The sequence below is a fragment of the Loxodonta africana genome, chromosome 22 (genome assembly GCF_030014295.1).
Source record: "Loxodonta africana isolate mLoxAfr1 chromosome 22, mLoxAfr1.hap2, whole genome shotgun sequence".
NCBI lineage: Eukaryota > Metazoa > Chordata > Mammalia > Proboscidea > Elephantidae > Loxodonta > Loxodonta africana.
Genome location: NC_087363.1, coordinates 73,452,235 through 73,474,205, shown reverse-complemented (window position 1 = coordinate 73,474,205; position 21,971 = coordinate 73,452,235). Strand labels below are relative to the sequence as shown.

Below are 21,971 nucleotides of genomic sequence, written 5' to 3'. Positions count from 1 at the left end.
GTCAGTCTCTCATACAAAAATTTACATACACCTTGCAATACACTCCTAATTGCTCTCCCTCTGATGAGATAGCACAGTACTTCCCTCCACTCTCCTCGTGTACATTCAGGTAGCTTCTGGCCACCTCTGCCCTCTCATCTCCTCTCCAGACAGGAGATGCAACATAGTCTCATGTGTCAACTTCATCCAAGAAGCTTGCTCTTCACCAGTCTCATTTGCCATTCCCTATTCCAGTCCAATCCCTCTCTGAAGAGTTGGCTTTGGGAATGGTTCCTGCCCCGGGGTAACAGAAAGACTGGGGTCCATGGTCTCCGGGGTTCCTCCAGTACCAGTCTGACCATTAGGTCTGGTCTTTTTACGAGAATTTGGGGTCTGCATCCCACTGCTTTCCTGCTCCCTCAGGGTTTCTCTGTTGAGTGCCCTGTCAGGGCTCTCATTGGTTGTGGCCAGGTACCGTCTAGCTCTTCTGGTCTCAGGCTGATGTACTCCTGGTTTATGTGGTTCTTTTTGTCTCTTAGGCTCATAATTATTATGTGCCTTTGGTGTCCTTCATTCTTCCTTTTTCCAGGTGGGTTGAGACCAACTGATCCATCTTAGATGGCTGCTTGCTAGCATTTAAGACCCCAGACGGCACCCCCCAAAGTGAGATGCAGAATGTTTTCTTAATAGATTTTATTATGCCAATTGACTTAGATGTCCCCTGAAACCATGGTCCTCAAACCCCTGCCCCTGCTATGCTGGCCTTTGAAGTGTTCAGTTTTTTAAGGAAACTTCTTTGTTTTTGGTTTAGTCCATTTGTGTTGACCTCTCCAGTATTGTGTATCGTCTTACCCTTCACCTAAAATGAAACCTATCTACTATCTAATTAGTGAATATGCCTCTCCCTCCATACTGCCCTCCCCCTCTCATAACCATCAAAGAGTATTTTCTTCCCTGCTTAAACTGTTTCTTCAGTTCTTATAAGTGGTTTTATACAATATTTGTCCTTTTGCAGCTAATTTCACTCAGCATGCGTTCCAGATTCTTCCATGTTATGAAATGTTTCAGGGATTCATCATTGTTCTCTATTGATGTGTAATATTCCATCGCGTAAACATACCATAATTTACTTATCCATTCATCTGTTGATGGGCACCTTGGTTGAGTCCATCTTTTTGCTATTGTAAACAGTGCTGCAGTGAACATGGATGTGCATATATCTGTTCATGTAAAGGCTCTTATTTCTCTAGGATATATTCCAAGGAGAGGGATTGCAGGAGCATATGGTAGTTCTATTTCTAGCTTTTTAAAGAAAGTGCTGAATCAATTTCCAAAGTGGTTGTACCATTTTACATTCCCACCAGCAGTGTGTAAGTGTTCCAGTCTCTCCAAAACCTCTCCAACATTTACTATTTTGTGTTTTTTGGATTAATGCCAGCCTTGTTGGAGTGAGATGGAATCTCATTGTAACTTTGATTTGTATTTCTCTAATGGCTAATGATGGTGAGCATTTCCTCACGTATCTGTTAGCTACCTGAATGTCTGTCTTCTTTAGTGAAGTGTTTGTTCATATCCTTTGTCCATTTTTTTTACTGGGTTATTTGTCTTTTTGTAGTTGAGTTTTTGCAGGATCATGTAGATTTTAGAGATCAGATGCTGATCGGAAATGTCATAGATAAAAACTTTTTCCCAGTCTGTAAGTAATCTTTTCACTCTTTTGGTGAAGTCTTTGGATGAGCACGGGTGTTTGATTCTTAGGAGCTCCCAGTTACATGATTTCCCTTTGGCATTTTCAGGAATGTTTTCTATTCTGTTTATGCCATGTATTAAGGTTCCTAAACGTCCCTATTTTTTCTTCCATGGTCTTTATCGTTTTAGACTTTATGTTTAGGTCTTTGATCCATTTTGAGTTAGTTTTTGTGCACGGTCTGAGGTATGGGTTTTATTTCATTTTTTTGCAGATGGATATCCAGTTATGCCAGCACCATTTGTTAAAAAGACTATCTTTTCCCCAGTTAACTGACACTGGGCCTTTGTCAAATATCAGCTGCTCATAAGTGGATGGCTTTATGTCTGGATTCTCAATTCTGTTCCACTGGTCTATGTATCTGTTGCTGTACCGGTATCAGGCTGTTTTGACTACTGTGGCAGTATAATAGGTTCTAAAAGCAGGTAGAGTGAGGCCTCCCACTTTGTTCTTCTTTTTCAGTAATGCTTTACTTATCCGGGGCTTCTTTCCCTTCCATATGAAGTTGGTGATTTGTTTCTCCATCTCATTAGAAAATGTCACTGGGATTTGGATTGGAATTGCATTGTATATATAGATGACTTTTGGTAGAATAGACATTTTTACAATGTTATGTCTTCCTATCCATGAGGAAGGTATGTTTTTCTACTTATGTAGGTCTCTTTTGGTTTCTTGCAGTAGTGCCTTGTAGTTTTCTTTTTACAGGTCTTTTAGGCTTCTGGTTAGATTTATTCCTAAGTATTTTATCTTCTTAGGGGCTACTGTGAATGGTATTGATTTGGTGATTGCCTCTTCGATGTTCTTTTTGTTTGTGTAGAGGAATCCAATGGATTTTTGTATGTTTATCTTGTAACCTGATACTCTGCTGAACTCTTCTATTAGTTTCAGTAGTTTTTTTGAGGATTTTTTAGGGTTTTCTGCGTATCAGATCATGTCATCTGCAAAGAGAGATACTTTCACTTCTTCCTTACCAATCTGGACGTGCTTTATTACTTTATCTAGCCTAATTGCTCTGTCTAGGACCTCCAGCACAATGTTGAATAAGAGTGGTGATAAAGGACATCCTTGTCTGGTTCCCGTTCTCAAGGGGAAGGCTTTCAGGCTCTCTCCATGTAGGGTGATGTTGGCTGTTGGCTTTGTATAAATGCCCCTTCATTATGTTGAGGAATTTTCCTTCTATTCCGATTTTGCTGAGAGTTTTTATCATGAATGGATGTTGAACTTTGTCAAATGCCTTTTCTGTATCAGTTGATAAAATCATGTGGTTCTTGTCTTTTGTTTTATTTATACAATGGATTATATTGTTTTTCTAATGCTGAACCATCCCTGCATACCTGGTACAAATCCCACTTGGTCATGGTGAATTATTTTTTTGATAACATTGTTGAATTCTATTGGCTAGAATTTTGTCGAGGATTTTTGCATCCAAGTTCATGAGGGATATAGGTCTGTAATTTTCTTTTTTGTGGTGTCTTTAGCTGGTTTTGGTATCAGGGATAGGCTGGCTTCATAGAATGAGTTAGGGAGTATTCCATCTTTTTCTATGCTTTGAAATACCTTTAGTAGTAGCGGTGTTAACTCTTCTCTGAAAGTTTGGTAAAACTCCGCAGTGAAGCCGTCAGGGCCAGGGCTTTTTTTCTGTTGGGAGTTTTTTTGATTACCTTTTCAATCTCTTTTTTTTGTTGTTGTTATGGGTCTCTTTAGTTGTTCTGCTTCTGTTTGTGTTAGTTTAGGTAGGTAGTGTGTTTCTAGGAATTCATCCATTTCCTCTAGGTTTTCAAATTTGTTGGAGCACAGTTTTTCTTAGTAATCTGATATGATTCTTTCAGTTTCAGTTGGGTCTGTTGTGATATGGCCCATCTTATTTCTTATTCGGGTTCGTTCTTTCCTTTCCTGTACTTCTTTAGTCAGTCTGGCCAATGGTTTATCAATTTTGTTAATTTTTTCAAAGATGCAGCTTTTGGTTGTTAACTTTTTCAATTGTTTTTTATGTTCTCTATACTTGTGGAGGTGTCTATCTCACTTTTCAATGCTGATAGCATTTATGTATATTGCAGCCTTGTCGTTAGGTACATGAATATTTAATACAGTTATATCTTCCTGATAAATTTTCCCTTTAATCATTATGTAGTGTCCTTCTTTATCCTTTATGGTGGATTTTACTTTAAAGTCTATTTTGTCAGAAATTAATATTGCCACTCCTGCTCTTTTTTGATTGTTTTTTGCTGATTTTTTCCCCCATCCTTTGTGTTTTAGTTTGTTTGTGTCTCTAATTCTAAGGTGTGTCTCTTGTAGGCAGCAAAGAGCTGGATTATGTTTTATAATCCATTCTGCAACTCTCTTTCTCTTTTTTGGTGCATTTAGTCCATTTACATTGAGCATAATTATAGAGGAGTTTAGTGGTGTTATTTTGATGCCTTTTTTGTGTGTTGTTGACAATTTGATTTTTCCATTTACTTTTTTGTGCTGAGAAGTTTTTCTTTGTAAATCGTGTGTTCCTCATTTTCATTGTAGTTGAATTTATTTTTGCTGAGTCGTTATATTTATCTTGGTTTTTATTTTGAAGTATGGAATTGTTAGACCTCTTTGTGGTTACCTTAATATTTACTCCTATTTTTCTAAGTAAAAACCTAACTTGTATCACCCTATATCACCTTGGTTTTCTCTCCATATGGAAGATCTATGCCTCCTGTATTTAGTCTCTCTTTTTTGATTATTGTAATCTTTTCCATAATGACATCAATGATTCCCTGTTTTGAGCTTTTTAAAAATTAATCTTATTTTGTTTTTGTGATTTCCGTATCTGAGTTGATATCAGGATGTTCTGTTCTGGGCCCTTGGGGTGTGCTGATATCTGATATTATTGATTTTCTGACCGAAGAATTTCCTTTAGTAATTCTTGTAGCTTTGGTTCGGTTTTTGCAAATTCTCTAAGCTTGTGTTTATCTGTAAATGTTTTAATTTCACCTTCATATCTGAGAGTTTTGCTGGATATATGATTCTTGGCTGGCAGTTTTTCTCCTTCAGTGGTCTATATATATGTCATCCCATTGCCTTCTTGCCCGCATGGTTTCTGCTGAGGAGTCCGAACTTATTCTTATTGATTCTCCTTTGTAGGTGACTTTTAGTTTATCCCTGGCTGCTTTTAAAATTTTCTCTTTATCTGTGGTTTTGGCAAGTTTGATGATAATATGTCTTGGTGATTTTCCTTTGGGATCTATCTTGTATGGTGTCTGATGAGCATCTTGGATAGATATCCTTTCACTTTTCACGATGCCAGGGAAGTTTTCTGCCAACAGATCTTCAACTATTTTCTCTGTATTTTCTTTTATCCCTCCCTGTTCTGGAATTCCAATTGCACACAAGTCATTCTTGATAGAGTCCCACATGATAGAGTCATTTTTTAAAATTCTTTTATTTGATTTTTCTTCAAATATATTGGTGCCAATTACCTTATCCTCCATCTCCCCAGTTCTGCATCCAAATTCCTCAATTCTGCTCTTCTGGCTTCCTATTGAGTTGTCTAATTCTGTAATTTTATTGTTAATCTTTTGAATTTCTGAATGCTGTCTCTCTATGGATTCTTGCAGCTGATTACATTTTTCATTATGTTCTTGAATCTTTTTGATTTCTTCAACTGCATTATCTGTGTGTTCCTTGGCTTTTTCTGTAGATTGTCTTATTTAATTTCGGAGGTCATCCCTGGTGTCTTGAATCATCCTGTATGATAGTTTTTTTATATTCTGTATCTGGCAATTCCAGGAATGTATCTTCATCTGGGAAAAGTTTTGATTCTCTTGATTTGGGGGTTTGTAGAAGCAATCATGGTCTGCTTCTTTATGTGATTTGATAATCGACTGCTGTCTCCGAGCCATCTATGTTATTGTAATGATTTAATTTATATTTGCTCACTGAGTGTTATCTTCTTGTTTTGTTTTAATACAGCCCGATGGGCTACTAGAGTGTGCTAACTTGATTGCTGGAGCCTTTGAATCACTTATGTTTTGTTACCAGCTAGTTTGAGCTGTTACCAGGTATATGAGCCTATGAGTCCATTCACTATGCTTGAATAGAATCAGCTCAGGGGTCCTGATAGTGGGTCACCTAGTGTGTGGTGTAGGCTCTCACCTACTATCTTAGAGGAGTAGTTGTGATGGTTGTATGCACCGTTTCTAGTAGCAGCAGGGGGTCACGCTCCAAGGAGGGCAGGGTGCTGACAACCCTCCCCCAAGTGCCAGTGAGGAAGGAGCGTCTATGTTCTCTAGAGCGCTCTGGTGGGTGGGCTCTGCAGCTGTACCTTAGGCACCCAATGCTTGAACCTCTAAGGATTGGTAGGCGTCACTATCCTCAGACCCCTTTAGCAGGTGGCCAGGTGGTATGGATGGAGCCTCAGCCCTCAGTTCCCGCTGTGGATCAGTGAGGGCTATGTTTAATAGGTAGCGTGGTATCAGACCTTCAAAACTTGCCTTTCCACTACTCGGTTACAACAATTACCGTCAGATCTCTAACAGAATTACGTTTGCATTATAATCACTACCTGGTTCCATGTAGGGGTGAAAGCTAAAGACTGTGGATCTCTTATGCCTGGATGGAGCTGGTTCTGTACTGTTATTCCAGTTTAGAGAAGTCAGGAAAGGATTTTTCCCGATTGTTAACTGCTGCTTTTCCCAGGCTAGGAGAATGGTTTAGGGGGAAAAAAAAAAACCCACAGAGCACTTCACTCTCTGGTGCAGGGAATTCGAATGTTAATGAAGCCGACTGGGGCATGGAGGGGAGGGATCTGATAGATAGGAGAGTAGCACCATAAAATAGACAAAATCACTTACGTCGTTTGGTCAGGACTGTTTTATCTGAGCTTCCAGAGGGGTGTGTAGCCTATGGGCACTGGCTGGGTCCCTGTTGAGATTGCCCCAGGGGTTAGGGCTGTGCTCCATGCTTGCCTTCTCTCAGGAAGCCACCATCAGCTCCGTGGCATCCTCTCCAAAGCCCAGCACCACAGGATCAGGGCTGGGTTGTTGCTTGTGTGCAGTCTCTTGGTCTCCTCTCACTCAGGTTGGTTTGTAGCCTGTGTACACTGGCTGGGTCCCCGTGGTGATTGCCCCTGGGGTTTAGGGCTGCATCCTGTGCTTGCTTTGTCTGGGGAAGCCACTATTAGCCCCGTTGCACTTAGTCCAAAGTCCAGCACCAAGGTCTCGGCTGGGATGCTGCACTACAGGCTCCAGAACCAGTTGCTGCTTCCACGCAGTCTCTCTTTTCCGTCAGGTGCGTCAGTATGTAGCCTGCGTGTGCTGGCTGGGTCCCTGTCGTGATTGCGCCAGGGGGTTAGGGCTGTGTCCCATGCTTGCCTTGTCTCAGGAAGCCCCGTTGCTCTGGCCCCAAACACCGCAAGGGCTCAGGTCTGGGGCGCGCCACGCCGGGCTTTGGAACTGGTCGCTGCTTTGGCATGTGGTTTCTCACTCCCCTGAGGGCTCAGGGCTGGGGTGTGGCACACCGGGCTCTGGAACTGGTCCCTGCTTCAGTGCACAGTTTCTTGCTCCCCGTCACTCAGGTCAGTTCCTTAGTTCTGTGTTTGATGGTCAGGGTTCATAGACTGTCATGTACGTAATCGATTCACTTGTTTTTTCGAGTCTTGTGCAAGAGGGATCAGCGGAAGCTTCTGCCTAGTCAGCCATCTTGGTCCCGCCTCTAATATTCAATTTTATAGATGGAAAATTAAAGAACAATAATTTTTCACATGTAATGGCCACAGGTCCTCATCATTTCTCAACTGATCTTTCTTTCAGCCTTCAGTATTTCCTCTTTCCAATTAATCCTGTGTTTGCCACCAGGGACCTTTATAAAACATATGACGATTGTGCTCCTCCCCTGCTAAAAAGTTCTTATGACTTATAATTACTGTCTGGTTGAATCCCTTAATTCAACCATACTTGAGTACCCACCACATGTGTACTCTGGGTCAAGCATGGAGCCTATAGCCTATAACCAGAAACAATGACTTTGAAAAAGTAACTGTAATATACTGGGCCAAATGCTGGTGGGAACATGAGTATCAAATTCCACTAAGTTGCCAAGACCCGAAAATGACAGTAAATGTATTTAAAAAACCATCAACTTCCAATGACATCTTTCGAGATATAAAATGTCATATTCATGAAATCAGAACAAGAAGTTATGACAAAGGAACATTCAGAGCATGAAAAAAGAAAGTTCTTGAAAACTGGAAAACAGGAATGGGAAAGTCAGGCGAAAGGCTGGAAGAAAAAGGTAAGCTAATTTCACAGAAAGTTGGAAGAAAAGATAAGAGCAGGAGATGAAAAATAAGAAAAATTAAAGGATCAGTTTGGGAGATGAAACATCTGAATAATACACATTTCAGAAAGAAAACAGAAAATGAAGAGCAAAAATTTTAAAGAAATTAACCCAGAACATTTCCAGTAGTGAAGGATATGAGTTTCTAGTTTGAGAGGGCTCACCAAGTGCCCAGCATAATAGATGAATGAAGACTCAAACCTAGTCCCATCAATGTGAAATTTCAGAACAGTAGAGACAAAAAACAGATCTAAAAGCTTTCAGAGAGACAGAGAGAGAGAAAACAAAAACAAAAACAGAGGTCTCAAAATAGGAACATTTTGTTGCTCACCCAGCACCCAGATCTTGGTTTCTAAATCCCATTCTCCTTGGAGAAATGGCTTGTTCTAGGGCCAGAACAGAGAATTATGAGATGATCCTGGAGCATCTTGTAGTGCCAGAAATACAACGTGCTTGAAATACAAAGTGCTCAAAACACAAAGGATTGCAACAGAGTGAGCAAGAAAATAAATAGCATCAGTATTGGATTATAACCCAAAGCATAAAATAAATATGCATGAGTCTATACTGAAACATTTCATTTGCTCATATGGCACCACTCAAAATGAAAAGAAACAGCTGCAAACATCCATTAATAATCGGAACATGGAATGTACAAAGTACGAATGCAGGAAAATTGGAAATTGTCAAAAATGAAATGGAACGCATAAACATCGATATCCTAGGCATTAGTGAGCTGAAACGGACAGGTACTGGCCATTTTGAATCGGAAAATCATATGGTCTACTATGCCAGGAATGACAAATTGAAGAGGAAGGGTATTGCATTTGTTCTCTTTCATATCTCAGAAAAGACTGACTCAAGATACAACCTAATCCTGTAGATTGAGTCCTGCCTCATTAACCTCATGGAGGTTAGGATTTACAACACATAGGATAATCACATCAGATCACAAAATGGTGGACAACCACAAAATAATGGGAATCATGGCCTAGCCAAGTTGACACATACTTTTGGGGGAAACAATTCAATCCATGACATTTTACCCTTTGGCCTCCAAATTCATGTCCTTGCCACATGTAAAAACACTTTCACCTCATCATATATCTCAAAAGTCTTAAACTAATTCCAAGTTCAAATTCCATCCTGGGGTAAAATTCCTCTTCATCTGTGAAATCTGGAATACATGTTATCTGCTTCCAAAGTACAATGGTGGAACAGGTACATTTCCACTACAAATGGGAGAAATTGGAGGGAAAGAAGGGATAACAGGCACCAAGCAAGTCAGCAGAACACATTATATTAGCTCTCAAGGCTTGAAAATAATCCTCTATTCTCTGAGATCATTTAGGCAATGGCTCTGGCCTCCAGACTCTTGGGTGTTGCCCACACTCTCTGGATTCTGGGTGGAGGCCCCTCGGCCCTGGGCTTTAGTTATACTTTCCAGGCCCACTGGGAAAGCAACTCTGCTCCCTCAGATTTGGGTGGTCCCATTATCCTCGTCAGTCTAAGTGGCAACTCTACCCCCTCAGCCCCAGCAGCACCTGTTCTTCTGCCCGTTGGGCATGGCAGCCCCACACTCTGGAACTGAGTTGGTAAAGATCTGACTTTCATACCTAGAAGGCCACCTGGGCCCACCCTTTAAGACCCAGCAGGCCATGTTTCCACCCTTTGAGACCCCAGAGGTTGTGACCCTACCCTTTGAGACTGAGGCAGCTCTGCTTCCTGTGTTCCTTGTCTCTTCAGCTTCTGCTTCCTGGTTCCTTGGTCTCTTGGCCCCTCAGGCCCTCAGTACCTTGTGTTTCAAAGCCCTTTTGCTCTATCAATAAGTGCCTGGAGGCACACCCCTCCAACTGCACAAAGGCACTCAGCCCTCGCTCTGTGGGTTGGCTCCTGTGCCAAATTGCACTGGTCTCCTGGTTCTGCTGTTTCTCTGCTGCTGCTTCTCACCAGCTGTGCTGTCTCTGGTGTTACAGCTCTCCTCCCTTCCAAGTCCTCACCAGAATTGTCTTTGATGTCTGTAATTCAACCAACAGTCTTTTCAAGGCAATCTAGGCTTTTACCTGGAGGCATTTTAAAACTCCTCCAGCCTCTACCCATTCGCAGTTTCAAAAACTGCTTCCACACTGTAGGTGGGAATTCTTCGTTATCTAGTGCCACTATAACAGAAATACCACAAGTTGATGGCTTTAACAAACGGAAATTTATTCTCTCACATTTTAGGAGGCTAGAAGTCTGAATTCAGGGCACCAGGTCCAGGGGAAGGCTTTCTCTCTCTGTTGGCTTTGGAGGAAGGTCCTTGTCATCAAACTATTCCTGATCTAGGAATTTCTCAACGCAGAGAACCTAGGTCCAAAGGACGTGCTTTGCTCCTGGTTCCTCTTACTTGGTGCTGATGAGGTCCCTCTCCTCTCTGCTAGCTTCTCCCTTTTATATCTCAAAAGAAATTGACTCAAAATATAACCTAATCTTATAGATTGAGTCCTGCCTCATTAATAGGGGGCTCCTGTAAAAACTCTCCTCCCCTCCCTTTCTAGTTTGTACCTTCTCATTGAGGACCTGACACTTGGACTGTACTGCCATCTTATGTACATTAGTGCAGTCATCACCAGCACACTGAAGATGGCAGGCTGCAAAGAGCCTGGCCCTTGCACACATTGCTAAGCTACTGAGCCAAAACTGGGACAAACTACCCCTGGATGTCTGGCTAAGTGAAAAAAGAAAAAAAAAAAAAGTAGACAATAAATATCCTTAAGGGTTAGGTTACTGTGTATACTTGCAATCAATTTCATCTTAACTGATAAACCACTGCCCCACCCCCCACCCAAAAAAAAACCCTTGGCCAAAACGATTTTACAGGTGAGTTTTCCGAAATATTCAAGGAATATATTGTCTCTATATTTTACAAATCGGTCAAGGATATTAAAAAAGAAGGAAAGCTACCCAACTTATTTTATGAAGCTAATATGACCTTGACAATAAAATCAAATAGGGACAGTACAAGAACAATTATAAAAATATAGTTCAGTATAATTTATGGCTATAGATGTAACCAAAGCAAACCCATTGCCGGTGAGTGGATTCCAAATCACAGCAATCCTATAGGACAGAGTAGAACTGCCCCAGAGGGTTTCCAAGGAGCAGCTGGTGGATTTAATCTGCTGACCTTTTGATTAGCAGCTGAGCTCTTAACAACTACACCACCAGGGCTCCAAAATTCTGATATTAGTTATCAGAATTCAACAGTAGGTTTAAAAGACCATCATGATCAATCAGGGTTTATCTGAAGTATGCAAAGAAGATTCAACATCAGTGAGTCTATCATCTGTCAAGGCAGTTCTGACTCATAGCGACCCTACATACAACAGAATGAAACACTGCCCAGTCCTGCACCATCCTCACAATTGTTGCTATCTTTGAGCCCATTGCTGCAGCCACTGTGTCATACATCTCCTTGAGGGTTCTCCTCTTTTTTCACTGACACTCTACCAAATATGATGTTGTTCGCCAGGAACTGGTCCCTTCTGGTAACATGTCCAAAGTACGTGAGATGAAGTCTCACTATCCTCTCTTCTAAGGAACTTTCTGGCTATACTCCTTCCAAGACAGATTTGTTTGTTCTTCTGGCAGTTCATGGTACATTCAATATTCTTCAACAGCGTAATTCAATGGCAAAAATTCTTCTATGGTCTTCTGTACTCACTGTCCAGCCTCCACACGCACATGTGGTGACTGAAAAACCATGGCTCAAGTGCACCTTAGTCCTCAAATCTTTGCTTTTTAACACTTTAAAGAGGTCTCTTGCAGCAGATTTGCCCAATGCAACATATTGTTTGATTTCCTGACTGCTGTTTCCATGGGTGTTGACTGTGAATCCAAGTAAAATGAAATCCTTGACAACTTCAATCCTTTCTGTTTATCGTGATGTTGCTTATTGGTCCAGATGTGAGGATTTTTGTTTTATGTTGAGGTGCAATCCATACTGAAGGCTGTCCTCTTTGCTTTCAGCAAGCAAGGCTGTGCCATCTGCATATCAAAGGTTGTTGATGAGCCTTCCTCCAATCCTGATGCTGCATTTTCTTTATATAATCCAGTTTCTCAGATTATTTGCCCAGCATACGGATTAAGTGTGGTGAAAGGACACGACCCTGATGCACATCTTTCCTGATTTTAAACCACGCAGTATCCCCTTCTTCTGTTTGAATGACTGCCTCTTGGTCTATGTACAGCTCTGCATGAGCACAATTAAGTGTTCTAGAATTCCCATTCTTTGCAATGTTATTAATAATATGTTATGATTCACACAGTTCAATGTCTTTGCATAGTCAATAAAACACAGATAAACATCTTCCTGGCATTCTCTGCTTTCAGCCAAGATACACCTGACATCAGCCTTGATATGCCTCATTCCACATCCTCTTTCGAATACGGCTTGAATTTCTGGCAGTTCCCTGTTGATGTACTGCTGCAAACTGTTTTTGAATTATCTTCAGCAAAATTTTACTTGAGTATAACATTGTTCGATAGTTTCTGCAGTCTGTTGGATCACTTTTTTTTGGAATGGACACAAATATGGATCTCCTCCAGTCATTTGGCCAGATAGCTGTCCTCCAAATTTCTTGGCAGAGATGAATGAACGCTTCCAGTGTTGCGTCCGTTTGTTGAAACACCTCAATTGGTATTTTGTCAATTCCTGGAGCTTTGTTTTTTGCCAATGCCTTCAGCGCAGCTTGGACTTCTTCCTCCAGTACCATCAGTTCTTGATTACGTGCTACCTCCTGAAATGGTGAACACTGACCAAATCTTTTTGGTACAGTGACTCTGTGTATTCCTTCAGTTATCTTTTGATGCTTCCTACATCGTTCAATATTTTGACCACAGAATCCTTCAAAATTGCATCTCGAGGCTTGAATTTTCTCTTCAGTTCTTTCAGCTTAGAAATGCTGAGCATGTTCTTCCTTTTTTCGTTTTCTATCTCCAGGTCTTTGCATATTTCATTATAATACTTTACTCTGTCTTCTTGAGCTGCCCTTTGAAATCTTCTATTCAGGTTTTACCTCATCATTTCTTCCACTCACTTTAAGTACTCTGCGTTCAAAAGCAAGTTTCATTGTCTCTTCTGATATCCATTTTGGTCTTTCTTTCCTGTCTTTTTAATGACCTTTTTTTCTTTTTTTTACTTTCTACACGTATGATATTATTGATGTCATCCTACAACTCGTCTAATCTTCGGCTATTGGTGTTCAATGTGTCAAATCTATTCTTGAAATGGTGTCTACATTCAGGTGGGATATACTCAAGGTTGTACTTTGGTTCTCGTGGACTTGTTTTAATTTTCTTCAGCTTCAACTTGAACTTCCATATGAGTTATTAATGGCCCATTCCACAGTCGACCCTTGGCCTCGTTCTAATATTGAGCTTCTCCATTGTTTCTTTCCACAGACGTAGTCAATTTGATTCCTGTGTATTCCATCCAGTGAGGTCCACATGTACAGTCACCGTTTATGTTGTTGAAAAAAGATATTTGTAATGAATTAATTGTTGATCTTGCAAAATTCTATCATGCCATCTCTGGTGTCATTTCTATCACCAAGGCCATATTTTCCAACTACTGATCCTTCTTCATTTCCAACTTTCACATTCCAATCACCAGTAATTATCAATGCATTTTGAGTGCATGTTTGATCAATTTCAGACTACAGCAGTTCAAAAAAATCATCAATTTCTTCATCTTTGGCATTAGTGGTTGGTGTGTAAATCTGAATAACTGTTATATTAACTGGTTTTCCTTGTAGGCCCACAGATATTATCCTATCTCTGACAGAGCTGTACTTCAAGAAAGATCTTGAAATGTTCTTTTTGACAGTGAATGTGACACCATTCCTCTTCAATTTGTCATTCCTGGCATAGTAGACCATATAATTATATGATTCAAAATGGCCCATACCAGTCCATTTCAGCTCGCTAAAGGCTAGGATATTGATCTTTACGTGTTCCACTTCATTTCTGATAATTTCCTATTTTCCTTCATACATTCCACATTCTGATTATTAACGGATGTCTGCAGCTGTTTCTTCTCATTTTGAGTCATGCCACATCAGCAAATGAAGGTCCCAAAAGCTTGAATCGGTCCACGTCACTAAGGTTGACTCTACTTTGAGGAGACAGGTCCTCCCCAGTTGGAATTGTGTCATACTATGGTGACTTGAGTGTTGCTGTGATGCTGGAAGCTATGCCACCTGTATTTCAAATATCAGCAGCATCTTCCATGATGGATAGGTTTCAGTGGAGCTTCCAGACTATGACAGACTAGGAAGAAGGCCCTGGTGATCTACTTCTAAAACAAAACTAGCCAGTGAAAACTTTATGAGTTCCCCAATTCTATATGCAAAACACACTGTGAAGAGATTAAAGATCTAAACGTGAAATGCAAAACTTAAAAGCTAAATAAAGATCATGTATAAAAATCTCTGCAATCTCAGAATTGGGAAGGATTTTGTAAATCCCCAAAGGAAAAAACCTATCAATTTAACAGTAATCAGAATGAAGATTTTATTCAACATAACAGTTAAACAACAGTCTCAGACCAGGAGAAATTATTTCAGTGGTTAGATTAACGAGGGATTAATACGTAGAATATGCAATGATCTCCTGTAAATGAGCAACAAAAGACAGAAAACCCAATGGAAAATTACGTATACATAATAGTTAAGAGCATATAGCTAAACCTTATTAGTAATTGCAAAATGTAAATTAGAATGAGATTCCCATTTACACTTACAAGTTTTAACATTTTTTTTTCTTAATACATATTGTTGTTAGATGCTGTTGAGTCGGTTCCGACTTATAGTAACCCTATAGGACAGAGTAGAACTGCCCCATAGCGTTTTCAAGGAGCAGCTGGTGGATTTGAACTGTTGACCTTTTGGTTAGCAGCTGAGCTCTTAATCACTATGCCACCAGGGCTCCAATATCTAATACAGAAGCACTTTTATTATTATATCATGGATTTTTTTTTTTAATATTTCAACAACTGTATTTTATTGTAATTTCTTTCCCTTATAATCCTATATGTGTATGTGTTAAAACATTTTATTCTGCTTTAGGTGAAAGTTTACATAATAAATTAGTTTTCCATTTAATAATTCATGTAACTTGTTCTGTGACACTGGTTGCAGTCCCAACAATGTCAGCATTCTCCCCATTTCTACCCTGGGTTCCCCATTTCCATTCATCTAGTTTCCCTGCCCCTTCCTACCTTCTCATCTTTGCTTTTGGGCAAATTTTGCCCTTTGAGTCTGGTATAGTTAATTATTCTAAGAAGCATCTTTTTCACATGTGTTATTGTTAACATTATAGGTCTGTCTCTTATTTGGCCGAAGGTGATCTCTGATAGTGGCTTCAGTTCCACATTAGAAAGATGTCTTAGGGCTATTGTCTTAGTGGTTCCTCCAGTCTCTATCAGACTAGTAAGTCTGGTCTTTTTTTACGAATTCGGATTTTGTTGTACATTTTTCTCCCACTCTAACCAGGACCTTCTATTATGGTAGTGTAAACGGGCACTATCTAGTTCTTGGTCCTAGTGGAGGCTGTGGTTCATGCGGGCCATTAGTCCGTTGAACCAATTGCTTCCTTGAGTCTTTGGTTTTCTTCATTCTCCTTTGCTCCAGATGGGAAGAGACCAATAGTTATATCTTCAATGGCTGTTAGCAAGCTTTTAAGACCTGAGATGTTACTCACCACAGTAGGATATAAAACATTACGACTTATGTTATGCCAGTTGACCTAGGTGTCCCTGAGACTATGGTCCTAGTATCTCAGTCCCGTGAGGTATCTGATTATGTCCAGAAAGCTTCCATAACTGTGCCCCTGTGTGCTCTATTAACATGCAGCACATATAAATATGCACGTAGAAATACCCACAAATTTTCAAAATAGAGTACTAAGTGTTGGGGAGAAGGTAAGGAAACAGTTCCCTCATGTACTGATGGTCCAGAAAATAAACTGGGGCAGCCATTCATGACAGCAATTTGGCAGTACTTAGAGGACTGATATATGTGTACATCCAGGATCCTGTATTCTATAGAGAAATTCCTGCACCAGTGAAGATAAGTTAAAAAAAAAAAGTTCATTACAGGGTTTGCAGTAACAATGAATTGGAACTGAGTGAATACGGCATGTTATGCATATGATAGCATACTACATGGCAGTTTTATGTACCACATGAATAGAGTTGAAAAATATAACTTTAGTGAAAAAAGATTCTAAACAGCATAAGATTTCTAGCATAACACAAATTTATGTAAATGAATGAAAGTCTGACAAGTAGCACCATGTATTTTTTACAGATACACACAGTGAAGAAAGAGGGAAATAACATATACTACAGTGGTGTTATGCTGGAGGGGGGATGGAATTGAGGACAGGGAATGAAGGGGAAAAATAATCCAACAAAGGCATGGCCTTCAAGGACCAAGGATGGCAGAGGAGTAGGACTCTGTGTCATTGAAGGCTCCTCACTCTCTTCCCAATGGGTAGGCTTTAGATATAATTGGTTACTTTCATAGTATTTACTCCTAGAAAACCATTAGGAGTCCCTGCGTGGTACAAACGGTTAATGGGTCAGCTGCTAACCAAAAGGTTGGAGGTTCAAGTCCAAGCAGAAGTGCCTTGGAAGAAAGGCCTGGCAATATACTTAAAAAAAATCAACGTTGTGGAAGCAGCAGTCAAGAAATCAAACAACATATTGCATTGGGCAAATCCACTGCTAAAAGACCTCTTTAAAGTGTTAAAAAGCAAAGATGTCACTTTGAGGACTGAGGCACACCTGACCCAAGCTGTGGTATTTTCAATTGCCACATGTGCATGTGAAAGTCCAATGATGAACAAGGAAGACAGGAGAAGAATCGACACATCTGAATTATCGTGTTGGCAAAAAATACTGAATACACCATGACGACCAGAAGAACAAACAACTCTGTCTTGGAAGAAGGACAGCCAGAATGCTCATAGGAAGCAAGGATGGCGAGACTGCGTCTTACATACTTTGGACATGTTGCCAGGAGGGACCAGTCCCTGCAGAAGGACATCATGCTTGGTAGTGGGTCAGAGAAAAAGAGGAAGACCCTCAATGAGATGGATTGACACAGTGGCTGCAACACTGGGCTTAAGCATAAACAAGGAATATGAGGATGGCGCAGGACCAGACAACATTTTGTTCTGGCGTATACAGGGTCACTGTGAGTTGGAACCGACTAGATAGCACCTAACAACAACAACAAAGTTACCAGAGAAACTTTAACTCTGAATTTTTATAGATCCACTTAAGGATTTTAAAATAATTTGAGACTTCAAATTATCACAAGATATAAAGAATTCTCACATATCCTTAGCACAGCTTCCCCAGATGTTAACATTTTACATAACCATACTGCAATGTTCAAAACCAAGAAATTAATCTTGATATACTATTAATTAACCCATAGACTTCATTCAAATTTCATTATTTGTCTCACTAACATCTGGACTAAGATCTGACCTAGGATTGCATGTTGTGTTTCATTGTTTTTTCTCCACAGTCATCTTTATATCTGGGACAGTTCCTCTGTCTTTGCCTGTCTTGACCTTGATACTTTTGAAGAGTACTGGTCAGGAACTGCTGGCTTTTCCTGATGTTTCCTCAGGATTAAATCCAGGCTATGCACTTTGGCAACGACACCACAGAACTGATGTTGTGCCTTTCCCAGTGCATCCTACCAGGAGGCACATGATGCCAGTGGTGTTTCATTCTGGTGATGTAACTCTGATCACTTGATTAAGGTGGTGTTTGCCAGGTGTTACCATTGTAAAATCACTACTTTTCCCTTTGTAATGAATAAATATTGTGGGGAAATACTGCGAAACTATGTAAATACCGTGTGTCTCCTCGTAAATTTTCCCATGAGTTTCGACATCCATTGATGACTGTTATTACTGTAGTGTTTGCCAGATGGTGATTTTCTATTTCCATCTCTCCTCTATTTATTAGTCTAATATATTATTGCTGTTGTTGTTGTTGGCTGCTGCCAAGTCAATTCCGACTCATGGTGACACCATGTGCGTCAGAGAAGAACCGTGCTCCATAGGGTCTTCAATGGCTGATTTTTTGACAGTAGATCACCAGGAGGAGTGATCACCAGGACTTCTGAGGAGTCTCTGGGTGGACTCAAACCTCCACCTTTCAGTTAGCAGTTGAGCGCATTAGCCTTTTGTACCACCCAGGAACTCCTATATATTATTGTTGTTGTTGTTGGTTACCGTCGATTAGAATATATTCTACTATGAGATTTTCTTTTCCATTATTTATCTATTTATTTCTATCAGTACGGACTAACGGATACTTACTTTGTTCTGTTATCTTCACTTATTCTACTTGTCACGACTATATTTACTTTCTTGCTCAAGTTGTCTCCATCATTTTTAAACTTCAGTGCACAGATACCCTTCCGTATAGTTATAAATCAAAACACATTATTTCTGTACCATAAAATTATAGTAATCTCAACTAGATTTATTAACTCCAATAAAGCAAATATGAATGACCAAATTAGCTTACCTAAAGTTAAAGGTGCAGGTTTTAGATCAAGAACATACTCCTTTTCTGGGTCTTCCACCTTACGGCTCTGTGTAGCTTTTTTAAGTCCAGTATCTATTATTGCTTTTGCCTCTCTTTTCAGAGATTTGGATTTGTTCTCTTTCTTCTGTACCTTTATCTCAGAGTGATCCGCTACTGAAAGACCTTGAAGTTGAAGATCATGTAAAATGTGATCTTGTAACGCAACTGCAGTGACCGCTAAATTATCTTTTTTGGATGAATGACCCTAAAAGTAGTTAAAAAAAAAAAAAAAAAAAGCCTTACATATAGAAACATCATTTAAAAGGAAACTAAGAAATTAATTCTCAACCTTGATAGCACACTAGACCAAATATAATAAAGAATCCTTTGACCCACTGCTGCTTAAGTCAGAACAACCCCCAGTCTCATCCTTCACGTTAACAACATAGTAATGTTTTTTCGTTTATTTAGCAGTATTATGATATGAATAAATTCATTGTGACCTATAAAACATGCATGCCTAAACACAGATTTCACTATAATCAAATTAGACTCCAGGCAAATCCTGTTTTTGTTAGCGAAGAGAATCCTGCATTTAAGCATATGCTATTTTGGCGGGGAGACTTAATACATTTCCTAGGCAGAAGAAGAACGCCCATGCAGCTAGGAGATGTCTGCAGTAAGTACTACAGCAGACTGTGTTTCTCATCTAGCTACCCATTTCTCCCACGCCAGACTTGGCATCTCTCATTCCTGCTGACAATTCCTAGCTGAAGCAAGTTTGCAAAGTATTTGTTATGCTCTCAAATGGCTGAATTAAAATGTATTTCACGATTAAAACGAAGTGTATGTTTTTAAAAGGAATGTGTACCTTCTTTTTTAACATGGCGAAATAGGAAATCTTACTGCTTACTATAGCATCGCATCATCACATCACATTCCTTTAATTCTCCTACTGTAAAAACACAGTCAACAGAAAATCAAAGTTAGGGTGTATATAAATATGGTTTATAATAATAAGTGAATAATAATAATAAAAAAAATCCAAACCTGTTGCCGTTGATTTGATTCCGACTCATAGCGATCCTATAGAACAGAGTAGAACTGCCCTGTAGGATTTCCAAAGCTACAATATTTCTGGAAGCAGACTGCCACAGCTTTCTCCTGAGACTAAGTTAAGTGTATTAAGAATCTAAGTGATAATCAAGTAATGGGAATGCTTACTACAGCCTAGCACTACACTATGCATTTTGATTCTGGAGGAGAGGGGAGGAATTCAAAACAGACAAGACCGGATTTATCCCTGTCCTCAAGCAGTTTACTGTCTAGTTGGAGAGAACACATTAATATAAAAAAAATATATATATATATATAAATGAGGATAATTTAATGTTAACCCATTGCCACCGAGTCAATTTGATTCACAGTGTCCCTATAGGACAGAATAGAACTGCCCTATAGAGTTTTCAAGGAGCACCTGGTAGATTTGAACCACCAACCTTACGGTTAGCAGCTGTAGCACTTAACTACTATGCCACCAGCATTTCCAATTTAATGGTAAGTGTTGTTCTGTGCTGTTGAGTTGATTCTGACTCAGAGAGAGCCTATAGAACAGAGCAGAACTGCACCACAGGGTTTCTTAGGAGCCCTGGTGGCACAGTGGTTAAGAGCTTGGCTGCTAATCAAAATGTAGGCTAGTTCAAATCCACCAGCTGCTCCTTGGAAACCCTATGGGGCAGTTCTACTCTGTCCTACTATGAGTCGGAACTGATTCATGGCACCTAACAACAATCTTTACGGGAGCAGATTGCCCAGGTCTTTTTTCCCAGCAGAGCTGCAGATGGATTTTAACCCCTGACCTTTTAGTTAGCAGCTGAGCACTTAACAATTGTGCCTCCAGGACTTCTCACTAAATGACAGTATACAACAAAATTTCAGACAAAAAAGATGAGAACCCTCTTAAAGAGCTGACATTTCAGCTAGAATCTAAAGGACAGAGAGAGAGAAACGGACATGTTATACAACGGGTACAGATAAAGCAAATGCACTACGCTAGGAAATCAGTACAATATATTTATGCTTAGGGGAGAAAGGGAGCAATGAAGACACCAGAATGGAAGAGGAACACTGGCAACTTCAGCCTGTCCTGGACACAGAAACACGGTATGGGGGACAGGCGAACTTGGGTTCCAATCTTGCTCTACCAGTTTGCTGGGCAACATACTTAACATACCTGAGTCTCAGTTTCCTCAGCTTTAAAGCGGGCATAATAATGTTCACCCTGTGGGGTTACCACGAGCATTAAAGGAGGCAGTCTTTGTAAAGCACCTAAAGTGGATCCTTTCACACAGTAAATACTCTGTAAATGGTTATTCTGGCCCCAGTTTCCCTCAAAGCTGGTGGAAGAATTTGGAATTGACCCTTCTAGCTTTTAGATAAGGGTGCATTTTATGAAAAGAGTCCATATGTACTGCAGTGGAGAGAAACAGTAAGCTATTGGAACAATCTAGAAATTAGTATTGAGAGCCTAATTGAAAGTATGGAAAGGAATTAATCCAAAATATATTTCTAAGGACTAACACTTGTGTTAAATGAGTACACTAGGAAGAACAAACTTACTAAAAAAGTGTAGAGAGGGAAAAGTAAGGTTGATGGAAGCAAACTGATGAGATAGCCATGGCTTAGGAGGAGACAAGGAGCACTGACGGCACAAGAGCTAAATGCTCGGCTGCTAACCTAAAGGTCAGTGGTTCAAACCCACCAGGAGAAAGATGTAGCAGTTGGCTTCCATAAAGATCATAGCCTTGGAAACCCTATGGGGCAGTTCTACTCTGTCTTATAGGGTCATTATGAGTTGGAATCGGCTCATCGGCACACAACAATAACAACAGGAGGAAAAAGGTTAGTAGCTGCTAAAATCCTTTAGAATGCTAGACAGTAGTTTTTACTGTAACCCATTCCTTGCTCCCTTTCAATTCTGGCATCAAAAGATGGATGAAAAATGTTTCTAACCAATATTTCATCAAGACAGTCTAGCTTGGAGATCGGCAGAAGGTATTTCAAATGCTGAGAGATCAATACAGTTAAGTTCCCGGATTAGAAGCATTGGATTTAAACAACTCATACTTGTCCTTCAATGTTATGTCAATTCGCCCTCACTCTGAAAGGATGGGACCAACCCCTACTGGCAGCAATTCTTCATCATAGTCACCTTCGCTTGCTGCATGTACAGCTTTTAAAGCACTGAAAGGCCCTTGAGCCTTTTCTTGCACTAATGTAAGGCTAAAAAGAACAGTATGCACCTGTTCCGACTTCCCTTCAAAACCTTAGAAGGCAGACTTA

General features: G+C 40.0%; 1 protein-coding gene across 2 annotated transcripts in view; it reads right to left on the bottom strand.

Moving 5' to 3' along the window:
• Nucleotides 1-20,371, bottom strand: part of RNF32 (ring finger protein 32) — a 58,672-nt gene extending 38,301 nt beyond the window's left edge. For both annotated transcript variants that reach the window (XM_064275124.1, XM_064275125.1), the window contains exons 1-2: nucleotides 19,501-20,371; nucleotides 18,630-18,894 (exon numbers count right to left, since the gene is read on the bottom strand). In XM_064275124.1, the coding sequence (XP_064131194.1) occupies nucleotides 18,630-18,894; nucleotides 19,501-19,515 (280 nt within the window). In that variant the 5' untranslated portion in view covers nucleotides 19,516-20,371. The remainder of the gene's footprint in view (nucleotides 1-18,629; nucleotides 18,895-19,500) is intronic.
• Between the last annotated feature and the right edge of the window lie 1,600 nt (nucleotides 20,372-21,971).